At 43.7% G+C, this 22,983-nt stretch overlaps 2 protein-coding genes across 2 annotated transcripts in view; both read right to left on the minus strand.

Annotated features, from left to right (window-relative positions):
* Positions 1-1,055, minus strand: part of grin2aa (glutamate receptor, ionotropic, N-methyl D-aspartate 2A, a) — a 67,404-nt gene extending 66,349 nt beyond the window's left edge. The window contains 1 exon segment of the mRNA XM_067232551.1: positions 630-1,055. Coding sequence (XP_067088652.1) covers positions 630-1,055 — 426 coding nt within the window.
* Positions 1,056-15,444: 14,389 nt separating this feature from the next.
* LOC136940463 (dentin sialophosphoprotein) lies at positions 15,445-20,817 on the minus strand. The gene is made up of 6 exons (XM_067232623.1): positions 19,788-20,817; positions 17,284-17,756; positions 16,638-16,706; positions 16,093-16,144; positions 15,940-15,976; positions 15,445-15,791 (listed from the first exon to the last, which is right to left on the minus strand). The coding sequence occupies exons 1-6, from the start codon at positions 20,356-20,358 to the stop codon at positions 15,758-15,760; spliced, it is 1,236 nt and encodes a 411-aa protein (XP_067088724.1). The 5' UTR covers positions 20,359-20,817; the 3' UTR covers positions 15,445-15,757.
* Positions 20,818-22,983: the final 2,166 nt, after the last annotated feature.

The following is a 22,983-nucleotide window of genomic DNA, read 5'->3' on the forward strand; positions in this document are numbered from 1 at the left end:
CATCTCCTTCCCCTGCCCCCCGCCCCTGTGCACCCCCTCACACCCCTCTTGTTATCCCTTCCACTAACATGCAGTGTTCTGAAAAGGCTACAGCCAGACCAGCCAGCATTCTCCTTCCATCAAGGAGCACATTGTTTTGGTGTAGACTGGCATATGAGTCTGAGGGGATAGGATTGAATTGGTCTATTTTTGGACTTTCGGCTGATTTCCCCCTCAACCAGAACAGTGGTGTGGTTTGATGTCACATTATTAAACTACAGTAGCTCTGCTGGTTGCTTGTGATTGATAGTCAAATGAGCTAGCATGGTCACAGCACTCAATGAAACAAGTCGATAGTATTCATAGTGAGAGCAGAAGCAAGCTTCTCTTCATGAGGATTTTTCATAAAAAATATAATCGAAGAGTGATATATTCTCTCCTTTAATCACCCTCTCATTTTCCCCTACCCTTCCCAAAACTCCACACACACACACTTGGACTGACACACACACATATACCAGCACAGAGTCAAATATATAACCTGACAAGCACACCAAATAGTTGCTTATCCATCCATTCATCCCTCTCTCTCCCTCCCTCCCTCATTCCCTCCCTCTTTTCCTCTCTTCCTCCTCCCCTCCCTCTCTCACCTTGTCGGCCATGATCATGGAGGAGCCTCCGTGGATGCCCAGGATGGGGATCAACGTCTGGGAGGAAATAAAATCCAAAATCTGGGCGATGGCCTCCTGGTCGGTCCCGTCCCCAAACACCACTCCGTGGATCTTGGTTCCGGACATCAGGTCGCACATGTGCGTGATGATGCTCTTGGGGTCGGTCTCGTTGACCAGGAGCGTGACCACGTTGACGTCGATGGGGTCCTCCTTGCTCCACAGCGCCCGGATGTCCCGGTCGGAAATGTAGCGCGTACGCCCCAGGATGACTGCGATGTTGAGCACGGGCACCTTCTCGGCTCCGCCTGCTCGGGCAGCGCCCACCGCCAGCACCAGCGCCGCCAGGAGAGCCAGGAGAGTCAGGAGCCACACCCCCCTGCTGACAGACATGCTGACCCTCTTCATCCCCTGGAGAGGAAGGGAAGGAGAGAGAGAGAGAGAGAGAGAGAGAGAGAGAGAGAGAGAGAGAGAGAGAGAGAGAGAGAGAGAGAGAGAGAGAGAGAGAGGAAGGTAGAGGAGGGTGAAAGGAAAGGGTGGGCACACAGAAAACGAGGCAGATGTTAGCGTCAAGTAATGTATCTCAACTTAAATAGACAGTGAGAAACGGCGAGAAATATGGCCGACCCTGGTGATGATGCTGAATGAGGCTCTGCCTCTGCTCCCCTGGTGCCTTAGACCTGGGAAATGCTGCTCTCTCCGGGTAACGGGTGCACATCACAACATAACTGCTCTCACTGAAGATATCCTTCATCCAAATCAACACTGCACACACCGGCCAGACTAACCACCGTCTACAACAACGGAACGAAGTACTCTCACTCCTAATTAATTCCAAAATGCAAGGATGTGCATGAGTGCACGTGCACTTGTGTACGCGCGTCCATGTGTGTAAGTGCGTGTTCTGTATGTGTGCTTGTGTGTTTGTGGGTGTGTGTGTTGAAGGGGGAGCTGGTTGGTTGGTTTGTGGTTTCATAAGTGGGAGATGAGAGCTGCGAGGCCTGACGTTGAGAGCTGAGAGCGGGTGAGCGGTCGCTGAGGAAGATTGAACACGACAGTGGATGCCGCGGCAACCGGAGCAGAAGAGCACGGTGACATCACCATGGCCATTCCACCGGGACCTTGCACACTCACTTACTCGCTTGGACAGACAGCACTACGACAGAACAGGACACGGTGTGTGTGTGTGCCCATGTGCGAGTGTGTGCACGTGTGTGTGTGTGTGTGTGTGTGTGTGTGTGTGTGTGTGTGTGTGTGTGTGTGTGTGTGTGTGTGTGTGTGTGTGTGTGTGTGTGTGTGTGTGTGAGGCCGGCCAGAGGCCAATGGACACATATGTAGGTCTGAGGAGCAGGTGTGATGAATAGCAGAGCGTGAATGAGGCAGGAGGCAGAGAGTATGTGGGATGAACAGTATAGACCAAGTATGTGGCAAAGTCCACAATGGTCACACACCGACCCATATGTACCACCAAACGTAGGCTGTGGAAATAAATCACTGACCGCAGTGAATGCGAAGAGTTCCACTTTGAAGAAAAGAGGTCTGAACAAAAGAACAAAGGACAGAACAAAAGATGAATAGGCCCAACAATGATTGACAGGAAGAGGTAATGTTTGATGTCTTTTAAAATTAGACGTTGCTCTGGCCTCAGTCACAGTTAACTGGCAGCAAGCTGAGGGTCTCCCTTAGCTGAATCTAGGGTGGCGTGCTTTTGGCCGAGAGCTCTCTCCACCTCTCCGCCCTGTGGCCTGATTTGGGGGGGGAAGTGTTTTTTCCGACCAAATCTGACAGGATCATTTGTCATCATACAAAAGCGACGATTTCTTGGCAAGACCATAGTAAATGATGTTTGGCAGGCGTATCTACGGCACTGTTCACACACACACACAGACCCACATAGAAACCTCTCTCTCATACACACACAGAGCAATGCAGGGTTGAAAGAAACTAGGTTTCAGATCTATCAATTATGCATCTCCTTTATGGCTAAATGACTATTAATATGATTACATTTACCAGCGTAACCATATTCTTTTAGAGGCCCTATATGCATTAAGATTGAATGAGCCGGTGTATACACCAACTCCTCATGACTAATTCACAGCCAGGCACAGTCACTGATCCAATGTTGATAAACACACGTATCCAGTTGTGTCTCCTGGTGTATGATGGTGAATGTATGGTTCACCATGAATAGGCCTCTGTTAGCATGCCACCCTCCTACACCTGAAGCACTGCACCTCTCTTTTGCCCTTTCATCTATAGATATCTAGGTACTTTTCGCACTCCACCTCCAATCCATCCATCTCACCCTCCGCCATCCCTCCCTTGCTCCCTTACTTCCTCCATCTTTGGCTATGCCTCCCTCTGTGGCTCCATCTCTCTCTAGCTCTCCTCCGTCTCCATTTTTCCATCCCTCTACCCTCTAACTCTCCATCTATCCATTGTATCCCTCCATCTCTGCCTCTGCCTACCTCCATCCCTCCACCCTCCCTTTCGTCCCAGGCAGAGGGGCAGCAGAGTGGCAGGCTGAGCCGGCCTTTGTACCAACGGACCTGCTTTGTATGGCCTGACGTGGGTTTGAGAGGAGAGGACAGCACAGTGGAAGTTATAATCACACTGAAGGTTCATGTAGACTGCATACGTCTTCAATGTAACTCAATGGAAAGGCACTCCATGTGTGTGTTTTTGATAGAGAGTGAGGTATCAGAGAGAGAGGGAGAGAGAGAGGGATAGAGAGAATTAGAATAAACAAATAAAAGTGGACACCATGCCTTCATACACAGCACCTGAGTCAAGCGCACATCTGTGGCTGATGCTTTTTGTAAAGGTTACAGACTCATTTCACCACCAGCTTCCCCTTTTTTTTAACAGCACTTGGGTCAACCAGAATCCGTGGCATTTGCATAAGGTTCTCCATATTTTTGTTACAGCAATACTAATCGAAAAGGACAAGTTAATATTGCCTTTAATTGCTTCTATAAATAACTGTCTCGTCCTTCCTTGGCCCTCGGCCTTGGCTGTTTTGCAGTGCAAAAATTATATATAAAATAGAACATAAATGGCTCTCAATGATCCAGAACGCAGTCAGATGCGAGAACTGTGCTGCTAACACGTGACTGGATTCGGAGCACGGAGGGGAAAAAGGGGGAGATGTAAATTCATTTGGATTTCTCATTAACTCCAATGAAAGGACCACAATACATCCGCGACCCCTACCGGCCATGTTCTAGCTTGCACCCTTTTCGTTCGGTAGAGAGACGTATTCCTCTGGCTGAAGATCAAGACGTCCCTCCGCTCGTACGGCACCACGTGAAGTTCAAGCTTGCGCGTGGAAAGGTGGATCATGACTCGTGACGTGTTTACTTATTCAAAAGGTTTACATAGTCCATATGTTACATACTTTACGATCTCATCTCCAGTGGTATTTTCTTTTTTTAGTGCATGCGCCTCGTCGGCGGGGCCATGTAGAGTTGAAAGTTGGGAAGCTGAGAAACAAAAGCCGCAGTGAAGACTACTTCAAAGCCACGGCTGCGTTTACAACTCTCGGACTTGTACCAAACGCGTTCTAACTCGGTCATCGCTGTCCAAAAGTGCTCAGATCTCATTCCACGCTTGTAACATACCAACAGCCCCAGATCAAACCGAGAAATCCCATTCTGCGGCGACAGGCACCGGGAGAGAGTGCGGTTATTAAGAGAGCTGCCTGCGCGTACGATTATGACACAGGTGCCGAGCGAGGGGGCCTAAACTCGATCCGGTGGAACAATAAACGAATCAGTTCCGTTTATTCAACAGCATTCGTTTTACATTCATAAAAACAACAAATAGTGGTGGGTGTCTGCGTTTGTTTTGGGGCTCCTCAATTCTAACCAATGATGCTCAGCCTGTTGTCACGATGAGTCTGTATGCGCTGCAATTTTGAGATAAAATGTATCAAACATGGCCAAGTAATACTGCGCAGGTTATATTATTATCTTGTAGTCGGTGTTCATGCAACAGCACAAACCAACCCATGTGTTCGTCTGGCTGTCCCTCCCGCGGTGGTGCGGCACTTTGGTGAGGACAAGGCTCTGCGTAAAAAGGCATTTCGCTCACACACCACGGAAAGAAAATATTACTATTTTATTTCATGAAATTGTTAAATAAAAAGGCAGATATAGACTACTTACAGCATCTCTCTTCCACATAGCTCCAAAATAGTGGTATGAAATGACATTGCAACAGCCCCTCTGGAAAACCAGTCTTGTATAAATAACTGGTGAAATTATTCCCACGGTTAAAGATAAAAGAATCCCCTTGTAACTTCAACGCGCTGAGCAGTGAATCACTGTAATCCAATTGTCTTCATTGTGTCGGATTTTGCGTAGCAATCCACGGCCCTTGTACCGTCGTGTGTCCCAATATCATCCTATCCTGTTCCAGCCGACGGCAGGCGTGCAGTCCTGGACGCACACCGTGGGACCCACTCGAACGTTTGTGTGTATGTGTGAGAACAGAGAGAGAACGAGAAAGATAGTGTGTGTGTAAGTGTGTGTGTGTGTGTGTGTGTGTGTGTGTATGTGTGTGTGTGTGTGATCGCGCGCGCGCGCTTCTGCAGAGGGGCGGCTGGATGGATGGATGGACGGACGGTCCCTCTCTCGCGCAGCGCTCGCTTGCTGGCTGGCTGTCCCTCTGCTCTGCGCTAAAGCTTCCTGAAGAAAGTGAGGGGGCTCAGTCACACTGGCGTTCACACAACAATCCTTAATGTGAACACGATAACTACACGCCCGCTTCGCAGGGAAGCTTCTGTAGCTAAAACTGAAACGGAGATAGATTCACACTGCATGCAGTGGAGCACTTTACTGCAGAGAGAGAGAAGGCAGGAAAGGGCTACACTCGAGACTCAGACAGGCGCGTTAAGTTGATTTGGACGGTAGCCTTATCCCTCTTGACGCCGGTCAATCATCAAGTGGTAATGAAAATGTCAGGCCAAATGCCAAAAGCCACTTCCCATCTACTGCTCCGGTAGCCTACCGAAAGGCAGTCACCTGCGATGTGATCGCAGATGGATAAACCGAGGAACAGACTCGGACAGTGTTTCTTTCTGACTTATTTTTTTGTGGTTAATTTAGTAGTTCCTATTTTCCCGAGCTTTCATTTCCTCTTTGTTGCTGTCGTGTTACAGCTGGGGTGCCTCTTAGTGACGTAGTCTATACGCCTATCATTTAAAATTCCACATGCCAAACCTCTCTCTCCCTACTTTTTCTGCAGAGCCCCATGGAGCACCAGTGCCAACCGTAGAAAGAAGGGAGGTGGACATAACGAACACTGTTATAACCGCAAACAACCACCGTTATCAGAGCTGCCGATCGTCAGCAACAGCAGTTAACCAAGAGAAAGAGACCCTTTCTCAGAGCCTAAGTTACTCCGAAAGTTAGAGATGATGACAACGAATGAAACCACGCCGAGGTTTACCGCAATCTGTTGTAGAAAGACAACTGATCCGTGTTATAAACCTTAATACGATGTTAATATAACACAATAAGCAATCTTCCAATTGTGAGTCTTTTTAATAACAGATTAAGACCGAGATTTCAAAAAGCGCTTAACTATGGACCCCATTCCCAGCCTCGGTGGATATAGCAGTCGCTTGACGGGCACCCACAGTTCGAACAGGATGAAGTGAATAGCCCAGTCACGCGTCTAACTGTAAGAAATCACATTTGGTTTAAATACACATTTATGGGACGTATTTGTATCTGCTCCCAGTGGCGAACATTTGGTTTACTGCTGTAACATTTACTGCCTACATTGTAATATGTTAAATGTATATTATTAATATAATTTAAATTTCGTTATGTTTACAGTGATTTATTGGGGGGGACAAATCCAGATTTTTCCCAGGATTCCCGGGATTTCCGCTTATGTCTACTTTACCAAGAATGTGGAGCTCCTGATTTGTCGCTGCAGTGTTAGCCTAGCCTGTAGTTTGATGGTAGTTCTCTCAGCAGCCAAAAGGCTACAGTGGTGGTTCCCAGTATAACATGTGTGTGTGTGCGTGTGTGCGTGTGTGTGTGTGTGTGTGTGTGTGTGTGAGAGAGAGAGAGAGAGAGAGAGAGAGAGAGAGAGAGAGAGAGAGAGAGAGAGAGAGAGAGAGAGAGAGTGTTTGAGAGAGAAGACAGAGAAACAGGTAGAAAGGGAGAGACTGAGACAGAGGCTCAGGGGGATCCTCTTCTTAATGGTCTTTGATGGTTAAAAATAAACAGCAGAAATTGATGGTTTTCTATAATTAGAGAGAGGGCGATCAGTCATCCTCATAAGCACAGTCAACAAGACAGTATAACAAGACAACACACACACACATATGGACACACATTCGCACACACTCAGACAGCTAAGCAGTTTTCTCCTCTGAGAATCCTAACGTCTAACCTTTCACCAAGTGCCCTCCATTTCAGCTCTACAGTATGTGAGAAGACGTACTTGCTGGGCGCAACACACAAACACAAACACACACCTAAGGAGAGAGATGTGCACAAGACCAACTGGCCTCACTCCAGCTTCTGCTGGGCCATGATCAGAGGAGAGGAGAATCAAGGTTGGCGGGAGGTGTTGTTGGAGGAGATATGCGTGCGTGTGCATGTGGCATTGCCAGTGTATGCCTGTTGGACCAACACAGAGGTGACCATAGGGGTAAACGGTCCGAACACGATCACACAACCTCTGGAGAGAGACACACAGAGAGAGAACAAGACAAAGAAATAAAGAAATAGAGAGATGCAGGAGGAAATGGAAGACAATGGGAGTGAGGGAAGGAAGAGGAGAAGGAGAGCAGAAACAGTGAAACCTTCATGTGTAAAACCTTGTATCTCTATACAAGGGAGTTGGTTTAGTTTCCCTACTGTGTATAAACACTAACCCTGCCGATAATTATTGGTTTGTTTCAATGATTTTTTGACATCGATAGCGATATGCTTTAGCCATTATCTTATATTTGATCGATTTCTTTAATTTGTATTCATTTAACAGATGCTTACCGTAATTCTTTGAATAAACGCTGCAGCGTTTATTACACGATGATAATTTTGGGTGCAGCGTTTATTCGAGGGCGGCGTTTATTCGAGGGCGGCGATTAATTAGTAAGAGAGATTTAAAGAATTGCAGCTGCAGTGCGGCCATAGACAAACAACGAATAGAAAAGGAGGTCAAACACAAAGCTTAATATAAAATTGAAGCCGCACATGTGTCTACATTGTGTAGAAATCTGAAGCAGCATGCCGAAACGTTCTTACACTTCCAGCTTTCAAACAGAAAGCAATCACCAACATCAACAGATCTGTAGCACGCAAACTTGGGGTTGATGAAAGGCTAATTCGCCAGTAGTGGAGTCAGCTACCTCGCAATATTGTAGGCTAAATGTAATTGTCGCAAATATACTTTATTATAATGTATCATTTGTTTTCAACCAATGTCATAATTTAGAATGATATACTTGCATTCAGTATTATTAGGCCAAGTGACTTTATTTGGTAAGAGTAGCCTACAGTGCCTTTATTTTGAAGGCCTTTTCGAACGCTCGTGAGTGAGCGTCCACAAGCTAACAGCAAGTGAAGCACGGACAATTTAATGTTCCGATAAAGGTTTAAGGTTGTTGATCAGATGTTAGCTAAGGATCTATTCCCTTGTGTACAGCATGCAGCCAACGAGGTATGTTGTTTTGTGTCTGTATTTTACTTTGGTGAACGTTAGTTACATGCTGCGCATGTCATTGTATGTTCATATTAAGCTAATGTGGTCTTTATTTTCTCGTTATAGCCTACTGCGTTTAGTTTTCACGGTGGATTTGGAGAAGAAGCTTCAAACCTGTAGCAAAAAGCAACTTGTGTCTTCCGGTGCTTCAAGGGAATTATAATACACTTGTGATTTACTTGTGTAATAATTACTGTGTTTTAATTTAACCAATGAAATAACCTTTTTCGGATTTTTTTGGTGCAGCGTTTAATCGAGGGCGGCGTTTATTACACTATGTTCATTTTTGGTGCAGCGTTTATTCGAGGGCGGAGTTTATTCGAGGGTGGCGTTAAATCGAAGAAATACGGTATATCTAAAGTGACATAAATAGTGCATATAGAAAAACAGCAGAAGACAAAGGATCAGAAGTGCATAGTTCTACAGTATTTCTGAGGTCTGAGTCAAGAAAAGTTCTGTATTTACCACCAATTGTATTTATCTGGCCACACTGCCAAGTAACTACATAATATCATCTACAAAGTAGGAACTGTCATTGATCTCCTTCTGTCCAGCTGAATAGAGCTGTGTGTCAATCTCCTCTAAGACAGGAGATCACGGGTATGTTAAGTTGATCAATTGGTCTTAATATGACCGTTCCTCTTCACTGTGCTCCAAGACACTGTTCCCTGCTGATTCAAATCAAATCAAATTTATTTGTATAGCCCTTTTTACACGCAAGCATGTCACAGAGGGCTTCACATACGCCCATAAAACTGCCCCTCAACCAACCTAAACCCTCAAGGTTTAGGTTGGTTGTCGGATATAGCTACAGTAATCTGATCACATCTACCCCCGCTTTCGTTCACACACAAACACACAGATACGTACACACATAGGGGTAGGTGTAAGAACTATGGTCTGATCTAACACGATTGGTGGTTAAATGGGTAGCACATCCACACTCACAGACTCTGTTGAAAACCTTAGTCTCCTCATTTCCAAGAAGAGACCAGCAGAGCGATACAATGGAACTAAACAGTGGATGACTAATGGTTTCAATATTAGTGACTGTTGCTGTTGCAGTGTGTGTCCTCAGTAATTCTAGAATGTTCTTGTTACTACCTGTATATCCCACTACATCATCTCCATGTAAACACATGGAAAGATTTACCATTGATTCCTATGGTCGATTTCTCATAAAAATATCAATATGTTATATCGGCAGCACATTTCCTGAGGTTATGGTCTGCCTACAGTAGTTTACGGTAGGTTATGCTATAGGTTATGTGTTTGTTTGTGTGTGTTTGACAGAGAGAACAGGGGGTGTTCTAAGAATGCCATTTGACCTTTACATCTTCCCAGAGAAAAATATCTTACTGTATTGGTAGTGACATCCCTACACACACACACACACACACACACAAACAACCAATGTGCGTTGACACCGTTTTATAACCTCATATTTGGTCTCTGATGTATCTGGAGATCTGGGGAGGTATACGTCCACCACCACCCTCCTGTCATGATGACTGGTGGAGTGCTGCCCCCTAGTGGAGTTTCAACCGACTTCAGGAAGAGATTCACTTTGCATGATGACACAGTGGTCCTTTTGTCGTCTGTGCTTATCAATTAACTATACATTTTACCTTTGTGCGGTGTTCAGGTTTGTGGGACTGTTTTTTAATGTTTACGAAAATACAAATGATACATTATTATTTAGTCTCCTCAACCAGAGACTTGTTCACCATGAGTCATTTTCTGTGAAGAATATGTAAAGTGTAGGAACACATTTACATTGAGTGGACAGTGGCACCCCAAAACACATTTATATGACAGATGTGGTGTTGGTGGTGGTTCCCCTCTTTAAAAAGGGGGACCGGAGGGTGTGCTCCAACTTTAGGGGGATCACACTCCTCAGCTTCCCTGGGAAAGTCTATTCAGGGGTCCTGGAGAGGAGGGTCCGTCGGATTGTCGAACCTCGGATTCAGGAGGAGCAATGTGGTTTTCGTCCTGGCCGTGGAACTGTGGACGGGCTCTACACCCTCGGCAGGGTCCTGGAGGGTGCATGGGAGTTTGCCCAACCAGTCTACACGTTTTGTGGATTTGGAAAAGGCGTTCGACCGTGTCCATCGGGGGCTCATGTTGGGGGTGCTCCGGGAGTACGGGGTACCGGATTCCCTGATCGGGGCTGTCCGGTCTCTGTACGACCGGTGTCAGAGTTTGGTCCGCATTGCCGGCAGTAAGTCGAACTTGTTCCCGGTGAGGGTTGGACTCCGCCAGGCCTGCCCTTTGTCATTGATTCTGTTCATAACTTATATGGACAGAATTTCTATGCGCAGCCAGGGCGTTGAGGGGGTCCGGGCCCTCCCTTACAGATAGGGTGAGAAGCTTGGTCATCCGGGAGGGGCTCAGAGTAGAACCGCTGCTCCTCCGCGTCGAGAGGAGCCAGTTGAGGTGGCTCGGGCATCTGATCAGGATGCCTCCTGGACGCCTCCCTGGTGAGGTGTTCTGGGCACGTCCCACTGGGAAGAGGCCCTGGGGAAGACCCAGGACACGCTGGAGGGACTATGTCTCTCTCGGCTGGCCTGGGAACGCCTTGGTGTCCCCCTGGAAGAGCTGGTGGAAGTGGCCGGGGAGAGGGAAGTCTGGGCCTCCCTGCTTAGGTTGCTGCCCCCGCGACCCGACCCCCGGACAAGCGGCAGATGACAACGACGATATATATTAGGGTTGGGAATTTTTTGGTACCTCACGATTCGAATCGATTCTTGGGGTCACAATTTCGATTAAAAATCGATTCACGATTTTTCCGAGATTTGTTAAAAAATATATATAATTTAAAAAGCCATCATAAAAAAAATCTATTCACATAAATTTGTGAACTGATCAGAATCACTAGCAGACTGAATCGCAATTCAAATGTGAATAGATTTTTTCCCCCACGCCGAATATATATTCCCACACCCTACACCCAGCCAGATGCAAATTAGGGTTTGCAAATTAGATTAGAAACAGAAATTCTGTATAGTTTGAAAATATAACTCATTCATAAACCATTCCATTCCTACTACACTACCAATAATACAGAAATAATACGCAATCTAAGGTCAGATGATGAAGTTACCATGCCATATTTGTTTTTGATGTTTAATCAATGTTATTGATATTGTTGCTATATAACCTATTGTGGTCAAATAGGACAAAGGTCACAAGCACATGAAGATCTGCAGCCCTTCTACGAGGCCCCCTCCCCTGGCCGGCTGGCCTACCCTCTGCATGCTGGCCTCCTCATCAGCATCTGGGCCTGCTGGAGGGTGTTGCAGCTGCTGCTGCCTCAGCTTGTGCTTGATGATGAGGCAGAAGGGCACAGGGCACTTGTTCTCCTGGCAGTGCTTGGCGTGGTAGCAGCACAGGGCGATCAGCTGCTTGCAGATGGGGCAGCCTTCGTTGGTCTTGCGCTTGCAGCCCTTGGTGTGCCTGACCACGCGCTTCATCTTCTGGCAGGATGGCCAAGTTACCACACTCAAGACCATTTATTTTGTTTAAATTGTTTGACGCAAATAGAAAACAAAATGCAAAATTACAGTCTGTAAAAAATGGTCACCATTCTCCCCAAGGTCAGCATAAGTGTATTATTTAGCATTAGAACTGCTACTACTTCCCATAATATTTCATGCATCTGTATGACATTTGTGCTGTTGACATTTGCGTTTTGTGAGATAGTTATCCTATGTTGTCGTTGATTAGTAACGCACTTCAACCATACGTGGTTCGCTATTCGTCAAGAATAGACTATCATACTCACTGCTTAATTTGTTGTGTAGAATTCCTCAAAATACAGCAACTGTGTATTGATTTCTGGTAGAAATTGCGTAAACGCGAACAGTTTATAATTTAACTTTCACTTTCATTTAGGTAGGATAGTTTACAGCCAATAAGGAAGTTGGGATAAAAAAATTAAACACCCAACCAACATTTAGCTACGTATATATAGCCTATTTTATTTATGAAAGACGCTTTTATTCATAGCGACGCACAAATTGTTCATAATCTAAGTAGGCTACATCAGAAGATCAAGGAGCGCAGTGGTGGAGAGACAAATTAGGGCACAGCTGTTTGAATCAGATTGTTTTAAAGGGTTTTCTTTATGAAGGAAATGCTGGCTAGATGAAGCTTAGCTGTCAAATCTTCCTCGTAGATGTCAGCCTATCACAATGATCCCGTGCCTTTAAATACGATTCGATTCTCTCCTTGTTTAGTTTGTCCATGCTATGTGCGCGACCCTCCACCTCCCCATCGCCACCCAGTGCCTTGTCACTGTTCTTCGACTCCTCTGACTGGGTCGTCGGCTGCCGCCACCGCCACCAGTGTCTGGACTCCGTGGGGGATTCTTCCTCGGATGTCAGGCAGGCGCCCTTTGATCAATAATTCCCCATGGGGTCTAAGCTCCAAACACTTGTAGTACATCTATCATCTGTTAATAGACATCACTTTACTCATCCCAGGTCTCTCCTGATTGAACTAGCAGCAAGACATAAGTGGAGAACTTATTTCAGTAGAGATGCAGTGAATTGTATCTACTAATTGTATCTTACTGATATCCAAGTTGGGTGCTCAACATTTATATTTCTAATAGAATTGTGAAAAGGTTTACCCATTTCATATCGTCAATATAGGAAAGTACCATGACTGTCAACCAATCTACCACACCCTCTCGTGGTTTATCACACAATAATCAGCAATGTTACAATACAATGTTTGAAGTACTGTTTGCCTTTTAAAACACTCCCATCAATCTTCAGCCCTCAATCCCTCCATACCCTCCCGCCGCCCCCACTTCTGGAGTCATCAGTGTGGGATTATTGCAGACAAGATTCATCCTCAGACAGCCACAACACACTTTCTCCTCTGCTTACAATGTCTGAGGGAAATACCTAGGCTGATCATGGAAGAGATTAAAAAATATACTCTAGGCGTTGGCCAGTAGTCAGTCATTGAGTTTCACCTCAGCTCAATGCTGTCTGAGAGTCTGGTGTTCATTTAGCACTCAGATGGTCACCTAGTCACTCAGCATTGCCATACAGTTTGACAGGTCATCATCACTATCATGATCATCCCCATCTTCATCATCATCCTTATTATTATCATAACAGCTTGTTCTAAACAGCTGACATGGAGGCCACATTTAGAACAAACCATGCTTCAACCCCCTTGACAACGACGCGACCAGGCTCCCTAACATGGTAGATACACCCATAAAGTATTGCACTGGACAATAAATAAGAGGATCACATAATCAGTATGGAGGTCCATTTCCGCCAATTAAAGAAGAAAAAAGATGATTATGATAATTATGAGATACTAAGTCAAAATTAAGAGATACTAAGTCATAATTTATGAGAAACTACGTCAAAAGCATGAGATACTAAGTCATAATTATGAGATAGTAAGTCATAATTATGAGATGAAAAGTCATAATTATGCGACACTAAATCAAAATTAAGAGATACTATTATGAGATAACTGTAAACTAGGGAGGGTACCATTTCTGGGGAAATTGTGAGGTGTGCTTGCGTCAGTTGCAAATGGGTCCGTAATATTGCATACTTAAGTGAAGTGTAGAATGACACAGGGTTCTCTTGTCATTTCCCTTAGCCTCACAGAGTTGAAACAGTTGCATCAAAACGAAGAAATTCAGCAAATTGGTCTTGCTGACGCAAGCGCACCCTATAAATAAATATATATGAGAGAGAAATTAGGTTGTGCCTTGTCAAAGGCAATCACATCCAATTATGAGATACCAAGTACGCATGTGCTCCAGTATAGCGTTGAAAGATCCCATCATCACACGTAAAGTTGAACTCGCACAGTTCGGTAAAGTTGGAAATATATTCACAGATTAGAATTTCCCAAAGCAATAACTAATTACAGGAACGTTAAAATACAAACACCACCTCACAATACAGTGAGGTGGCATTTCCAGTCATCAGTCTGTCAAGCTCCTGAAGTTTGCGGATGACACCACCCTCATTGGGCTCACCTCCGGTGGGGATGAGTCTGCCTAGAGGTTGGGAGGTTGACCATCTGGTGACCTGGTGCAGCCAGAACAACTTGGAGCTAAACGCTCTTAAGATAGTGGAGATGGTTGTGGATTTCAGAAAGAGCCCAGCCCCACTCAGCCCCATCACCCTGCGTGACTCCCCAGTCAACACTGTGGAGTCCTTCTGCTTCCTGGGTACTATCATCTCCCAGGACCTCAAGTGGGAACTGAACATCAGCTCCCTCTCCAAGAAGGCACAACAGAGGATGTACTTCCTGCGGCAGCTGAAGAAGTTCAACCTGCCAAAGACAATGATGGTGCACTTCTACACAGCCATCATTGAGTCCATCGTCAGCTCTTCCATCCCCATCTGGTACGCTGCTGCCACTGCCAAGGACAAGGGCAGACTGCAGCGTATCATTTGCTCTGCAGAGAGGGTGATTGGCTGCAACCTACCATCCCTAGAGAACCTGCATGCCTCCAGGCCCCTGAAGCGAGCAGGAAAGATTGTGGCTGACCCCTCTCATCCTGGTCACAAACTGCTTCAACCATTGACTGCGGAATGTTTCATCAGGAGTAAAACTTCATGCCACAAGAACAGTTTCTTTCCATTCAGCTGGCATCATCAACAAGGCCCAGGTCCCCCCACTGACATGACTTTGACGATACATTAACATGAATTCTACACTCCTAACAAATGTGTTACATTAAGATTATTGTCTTGCACATTGTCTTCTTAAACTTCCTACTGTGAATTTTTACACATCCCTGAACAAACTGTACGGCTATTCATTGATTTAAGTAACAGTCATATTGTACAAATTTTCTATAATTGTTTATAGTAGTTTCTATTTTATATGTATGTATTTTACTACAGTACTTGTTTTATCTACCATAGCAAATTCCTTGTATGTGTAAACCTACTTGGCAATAAACTTGATTCTGATTCTGATGTACTTTACAAGGATACAGATGATCCGGTAATGGTCTGAAGGAAGTTCTTGTATAGAAAAAATATGCACAGTATGTATAAAAAAAACACCCAACACATAAAATATCCCCCTCATTTATTACATACAACTCCATTGTCATCCATCAACACAATTGTGACTTTAAATATGAATTCACTTCCTTAAGAACATCACAACAAGCTTGTCATTTAACAACAATAATACATAAACAGATCAATTAAAGTTATTCTCATTGCATTGTCTATATCCAATGATTATTGAGTGTGCACGATTTCTCGGATCAAAAAAGACAGGAAAAATTACTTAAAATAGTGAAAATATGAAAGATATTTTAAGAGATTGCAGTCCCCTGGTTGCAACATATTTGTGGCCACATGGTGGCGACACAGGGATTAGTTGTCAGCATCAAAGACATCAGCAATAGTCCTAGAGGTAGAGAAGAAGCATTCACATATATTTGTCAGAAGACCAACAGTCAAGGATCGAAAAGAGAAGATCAATAGGGTGAATTATTACACTTTAGACTACAGTGTACTATGTTATACTGCTATAATACTATAAAAGTGTGCCTTACTTGTAGATTGATCCAGTCAACGCATCAAGAACCCCACCTAGGAGAGACATAATGTTATAAATGTGTCCCCTGATTACTTGCTGTTTCCACACATGCGTCTCATAATAGCAACCTATTCATTAGACTCAACATCTCCAACAGCAGTGAGCCTACCTGGCTGGCAAACGGTCTGGCAAACAGGACACACATAGCAGAAATTGCACATCTGAGGAGAAAGACACAAAAGTGACAAGTTTGTCATGCTATAGAGCACTAGTACAGTAATTTCTCAGATTTGACAGATTTTGCCCTTTATGTTAGTTTATAAATATAATAATAATAATATATATTATACATTATCTATTATCTCTCTCAAGGGACACATCGTACCCAGTGCCACAGTTGCAGGTGACTACCTTGAAGACATTGTTAGGTAACAACCATCATATGTAAATATCTTAAAATGGTAATGTCTTCTATTATAAACATATCTGTTCTGTCTGTGTGGTTTTAATAGACAGATCTGCTAAAACCTTACGTTTCTAGACCAGAATGTAATTTTTTTACAAAGTTGCTGCTAGCTATCCATGAATCAAATAAATGTATTGACTTAACCATAAACTATGGTAGAAGCTTTAGAAATATACCTGAACCAAACCTTTTTTTTGTTTTCCAGGGAGGCCTGAAATTATAGCACACTGGAATGACAAACAGCTCACCTGGCAATGATCACAGTGCTCAGACTCATCTTCCTCTTCACAAGGGCACTTATCGCAGCTGTCACAGTGCTAGGAGAAAGGACAGGATTGGAATCAGCGTTATCAAGGATAGAGAGGGAGAGGCAGTAAATAAATAACTTAAAATACTTTCCTTTTTATGACACTTGTTTGACCCTTTTTCAGGTCAGTGTCTAATACATATATTGACACGGTCAAAAATGAACAATCCCATTGAGTTCTCGGTATAAGCCGCAACAAAATGGTTGATCAATATAGGTAGTATATATATCGTAATACAACTCTACATTAATTTAAACATTCAAAATAACATTTCATAAAACATAAAGAAAATGTTTCATAGACATTTCGTTTCTTTCTCCTACACCTACAAAGGGAAACTCCCTTGCAGAAAAAGCAGACTGCACCAACCAAATACGAATGTAGGAGTAAAGGATTTGAGAATAGAATATGTCTGCTTTCTCATACAAAAACAAATTTTCTGTAAATGACTTTGTTTTTGTTTTTTTTACAATGCGACAATGTTTCACTACTAGCACAGATTTGTGTGATGCCTTCATGTTTTACTTCTTCCTTTAGCACCAAAGTGTGTAAAAAATATCACTTGAAATGATTTTTCATGACTTACCTCACAATTTTCACAATATGAACACAATGACCCTTTTTGATAAAGGTGATCATCATCATCATCTTCGTCATCATCGTCATCATCGTCATCATCGTCGTCATCATCATCATCGTCGTCATCATCATCATCGTCGTCATCATCGTCGTCATCATCTGCATCATCATCAGCATCTTCTTTATCATCATCATCATCTCCGTCAGCATCCTCAGCAACTTCTTCATCATCATCATCATCATTGTCGTCATCATCATCATTGTCGTCACCATCATCTCCGTCAGCATCACCAGCAACTTCATCATCATCATCATCTCCGTCAGCATCATCGTCATCATCGTCATCATCGTCATCTCCGTCATCATCATCGTCATCTCCGTCAGCATCAGCATCATCATCATCGTCATCTCCGTCAGCATCATCATCATCATCATTGTCGTCATCGTTGTCATCATCTCCTTCAGCGCCATCATCAGCACCTGTAAGAGACAGCGTCAAAACCTGCCATAACACCCGTGTTTGTATCCGTATATTGTCCATATATGTCATGTATTATGGATGTGAGAAGGGCTTGCCTTAGAGGGGATGGCAACATCTAATATAATAACATCTGAAACAAACTTTCATAAAAACTGTCTCTTGCATACAAAACATGTTAATACAGACATACAAACATAGTCAAATTACAGACTAACCAGATAAATAAACCCCAGCTGACATGCACTCATACTGTATACTAGAATGTATACAATGTCAGAAAAAGGATAGAGCATACTGTAAAATACACACCACATTCACAGACGCACAACATACACGTCCCCACACAAGTGATAGTAACTCTCAGCAAGAATGTCAAACATTCACACTTCTCTGACTTGCACTGTGTTACTGTTATTTGTCTTTTGTTGTAGTTTGCATTATGACCCTATGTGGTTCTCAATATCATGTCACCAACCTCCTGATTTACACCATGCAAATATTCACCAACCTCTGACTCCAGGCCAAATATGTACATCCATGCATCTCATGATCAATTGATTTATTCCACGATTGAAAGTAGGGTTAAAGAGATATGATCAAAGGAGATTCTAACAGTTTTAACACAAAAAAATGAAGAAAAAAAATCTACGTAAAAATAACAGACCACAACCTTCAAATTTTCCATGCATTGTCTGGACTAACATTGAGCTAGTTTAATGTTTAAGGTCCCTTTTGCTCTCTTTCTTTCTCTACTAGGACAGAGATGTTTCTCTCTTTTTCCAAATACTCTTTTTCTCCCAAATTAATTATTAACACCAGGTAGAGCATATAGTTAAATCTATGTTTAATGTCTTGTTTACTGTTAATGTATGAATTAATTGTGTCAAAAGAAAGACTGAAAAGTAAATCATGACTTCCCAATTTCTTTGGACTATTTTTTGAAAATATGTAATAAATTGTAACATATTTTACATGTAATGTAATAAATGTAACGCAATTTTTTTTTGCATGGTGGTGGTGTTTGGGGCAAAGGATTGGGGGGTCAAAAAGTCCAAATAATTTCATAGGAAATTAATAATGTTACAGAATAAACATGGATACATTGATAAATGATTAATATTCATTCAAAGCTTTGATAAATACACAAACCAGGCTTGCAAATACATTCTGTTCATTGGAAGTTTTCAACAAACTGTGACATAAACAATCTACAGAGAAAGAGAGAGATTAGGAGATGTGGAGAAAGAGAGAAACTCTCTATTGGTACTCTAGATTCCCAAGTCATTGTATTATTTGGCCCTCCTTGCCTCCCCTCAAAGCTTTTGTCTCGTCCTGACTGTCTGTCTCTATCAAGTTCCACTCTCTACATCACTGTCTCTCTTTCTTTCTCTGTAGTTTCACATGGAGACACAAATGCAGGTCAATCCGATCCAAAACAAATGAGAAAGGAAAGACGGAGTGAAGGAACCATTCTTTCAAACAAGACACAAATCAAAAGATCTTAGCTATTGACCCGATGACTGATTCCAAGTCAGGCTCTTTGCATGAAATTGACATTTTGTTCTTTCTCTCATTACAATGCTGCTGCAGTCCCCAAGTTCATATCTAGTGTACTGTACGAAGGACTTCAGACAGCTGGACTTCAGACGGGCCAGTTCAATTTTCCCAGAGTGCTCATAACTCTATTTAAGCAGGGAAGAGAACACAGAGAGAGTCAGAGACAGCAAAGATGACGAAAAGCTGGAATGGGGTGGAGGAGGGACTTCTACATACTACTTCACTCTCATTGAAGACTAAGGCAAACGACTGACAGAGCTAAGGACTGACAAGGTGTTTCTGCAAGGCTGCAAGAAATATCAAGAGGGGAATGATCAAGGTGTGGCTTAGCTCCGCCACTCTCTCTCCTGAAATAGCTCAGTCAGGGAGAGATGAGGAGGTTTGAGGACACCCGTTCATCTTAGTGACGATAGAAGGGGATGGTGGGGGGAGGGGGTTGATGCAATACATTCAAGTTAAATAATTGAACTTACCTTCATGGCTGTCATCATCGTCATCATCATCGTCATCATCGTCGTCATCATCGTCATCATCGTCGTCATCGTCGTCATCATCGTCATCATCGTCATCATCGTCATCATCATCATCATCATCGTCATCATCATCGTCATCATCGTCATCGTCGTCGTCGTCGTCATCATCGTCGTCGTCGTCATCGTCGTCATCATCGTCGTCGTCGTCATCATCATCATCATCATCATCATCATCATCGTCGTCATCATCATCGTCATCGTCGTCGTCGTCGTCATCATCATCATCATCATCATCATCGTCGTCATCATCATCATCATCATCATCATCATCATCGTCGTCATCGTCGTCATCATCATCGTCGTCATCATCATCATCTTCGTCGTCATCCTCTTCACTATCATCATCTCCTGCATCATCATCATCGTCATCATCATCATCATCATCAGCAACCACACCCTGCTCTGGAGAGAGTGGCAGGTCTTGTGCCTTCACGCCAGGAGTCAGCGGGGTCTGGAAGGTGCAGAGCAGAGCCAAGAAGAGCCCCAGCAGCCAGGTCTTAAAGGAAGCCATGTTTAATCACGGAAAGAAGAAGTGGACCAGAGATGGGGTGATGCTACCAAATAATGAAGGATCACTCCTCAGACAAAAAGAAGCGCCCCTGGAGCTCTTGGTGAATCTGTCCCACACACACACACACACAAATACAAACACCCCTGGGAAGACTTTCAGGGAATGTACACCAGTTATTAATAAGCACACACAATATGCAATGCCCAGTTAACAGGGGTATTCCAAGTAGAAATCCAGACACTTGTTCCCAACTCTTGACAAAAAAATTATAGACAAAATCCCAGGAAAAGCAGGTGTCCTCCTTTGACGTGCTCAAAACAGGCAACGGTACTCCTTCTTGACCCTGTTAACTGTGTTTGTTTACAAATGATTTCTAGTTAAGGACTGCAGTAAAATTCTCAGTTTGAAGAGACCCGTTAGTAACTGGGCAGTGTCAAAGACACAGACGACACTAATGTGAGAAGCGCAGAAAAAGAGACAGACCAACCCGGGGGGTAAGATGAGAAGGGGGGGGGGCAGTTGGGCTGAGTGACAGGGCCAAATGCTAGTGACCATGCTTGCACTGTCCATAAGATAGTTAATGCTGGAGAGAGGGGATAGAGGGAGGGAGGGAAGGAGAGGAACATATTGCTTTTCTGCCGTCATCAAATGTTCAGGTTTAACTTTAGAGAGCTGGGTGGCAGAAGAAGGCCAAGCAAGGATGACCATATATTGTGAAAGAAGGGAGGAGGAAGAGTTGGAAAAGCAAAGGAGAAAGCAGGATGGATAGTTACAAGGCCAAATCACTGGGAACCAAAATTTGAGAGATTTCATTTAGCAGACGCTCTGATCCAGAGCGACATACAGTAAGTACAGGGACATTCCCCCCAAGGCAAGTAGGGTGAAGTGCCTTGCCCAAGAACACAACGTAATGACATGGCCGGAAATCGAACCGGCAACCTTCTGATTAAAAGCCCAATTCCGTAACCGCTCAGCCATCTGACCCCCTATATTAGAGAATGTCTAAAAGCCAGTAAATGTTAAGTGTTGAGACATGCAAAACACCCGTCTACGAGTTGTTTACACCTTTTTCCCCTCTTCATATGTTTCATTCACTTGCATGCTATGCATTCATTATTTAAGGACCAAAGCACCCACTACGCTCGCAATTTGAGCACTGATGTTGAGTATGAACTGCCTACTGCCCACTCTCCAAAATGCATCTTCCAAGCAGTCAAAAAAAGGATCAACAACAAAAGTCTTGCTACTGAAACCTCTCACGACTGTCCCTTGAACCTCACACCCCACTCCCACCCCATAGCCCTTCGCCCCACCAAACCTGTCTCCTCAAAATAGCTCATTTTGTGCAGGGCGGGGTTGACCGTCACTCTATTTAAAACCCTGCTCTCTCAGAGTCAGTGTAATGTGACCTTCCCTGGCTCTGTGTGGGACTGACACTGTACCACTCCTTCTCTTTTTCCCTCCCTTCATAACCTCATCTCTCATCCTCCTGGTTATCTCACACGCTTTATCAAGAAAATTGTAAAGTCTATAATGTATGAAAGCCCCAAACACTGCAATATAATCACAAACAACAATATCTATGTCTAGTATTCACTAACAAACATTTTCATTTGACACCTGTTGTTCTTGTGGAAGATCTTCCACATTCACAGTTGTTACAAGTTGTTTGATATTGTTTTGCTGTATTTTCATGTAATGTGAACTTTTCAAAATGTTTCCAAGAAAACGTTGTGAGTCTGGCCCTACGATGGTCTCTGCACAATGTTTTAGTTTCAAACAGTTGAAGTTCATGAGCGTGCAACTCCTTACAGTGTAACTGACTGTGAGAAACAGCTGAGTTGGAAAGAGCAAAGGAGTGAAAGAAAGAGATATGAGAGACATGATAGAGGCAAAGACTGCAATGTCGCTGAAAGTGGAGATGTGTGCCGACATGCCAAAGAAATATTTATCACTCCGTTTGGATGACCTGGCTCAAGCTGGGTTAAAACATTTGACCCATATATTTAACTAGCACCGTCTTTAGTACCACTCCAGTCCATAAAGTTCCTGAAAATGAGCTGCTTATATAAAAGTTTCAATACTCATACTCAGGCTCTCCTTGGAATTTTGCAAAGGCTAAAGGCAAATGTCAGTACTGACACTGCCCCACCGCAGCCCACCACACTGGTCTCATTTAAGGAGTCCAACAAAACAGCTTATCTGGTTTATGCTAAAATTGGAAATTATTTATAGTGTAAGCATGAGGTGTTGTAAGGTGAAAAAGGAGTCATTTTAAAGTGCTGTCCTTATAGGCTTGTAGAGATCTTCAGCCACCCTTCCCTTGGTCTGTCTCTCAGATCCGATGTTCCAGAACCCGATCCATTCACCTCCGTCAATCTGATCCAGATCTCAATCCAAGCCCCGCTCTTCCCATGTAAGGATTGGCAGAGGTGGGAAATCGTTTTCCGTGATAGATCAAGTTAGAGGGGAGGGACGATTACAGCTGTAGTGCTGCACAGCCTTGATTCTAATGAACTAAATAATGGCTCGGCTTTAACAGTCTGAAGCCAGTACCCAGACCAGAATAGTTTCTATTGCAACTTGTATAGAGAAGTAGTGATTTATTTTATTATTTTATTTATT

The sequence above is a fragment of the Osmerus mordax genome, chromosome 3 (genome assembly GCF_038355195.1).
Source record: "Osmerus mordax isolate fOsmMor3 chromosome 3, fOsmMor3.pri, whole genome shotgun sequence".
In the NCBI taxonomy this organism is placed as follows: Eukaryota; Metazoa; Chordata; class Actinopteri; order Osmeriformes; family Osmeridae; genus Osmerus; species Osmerus mordax.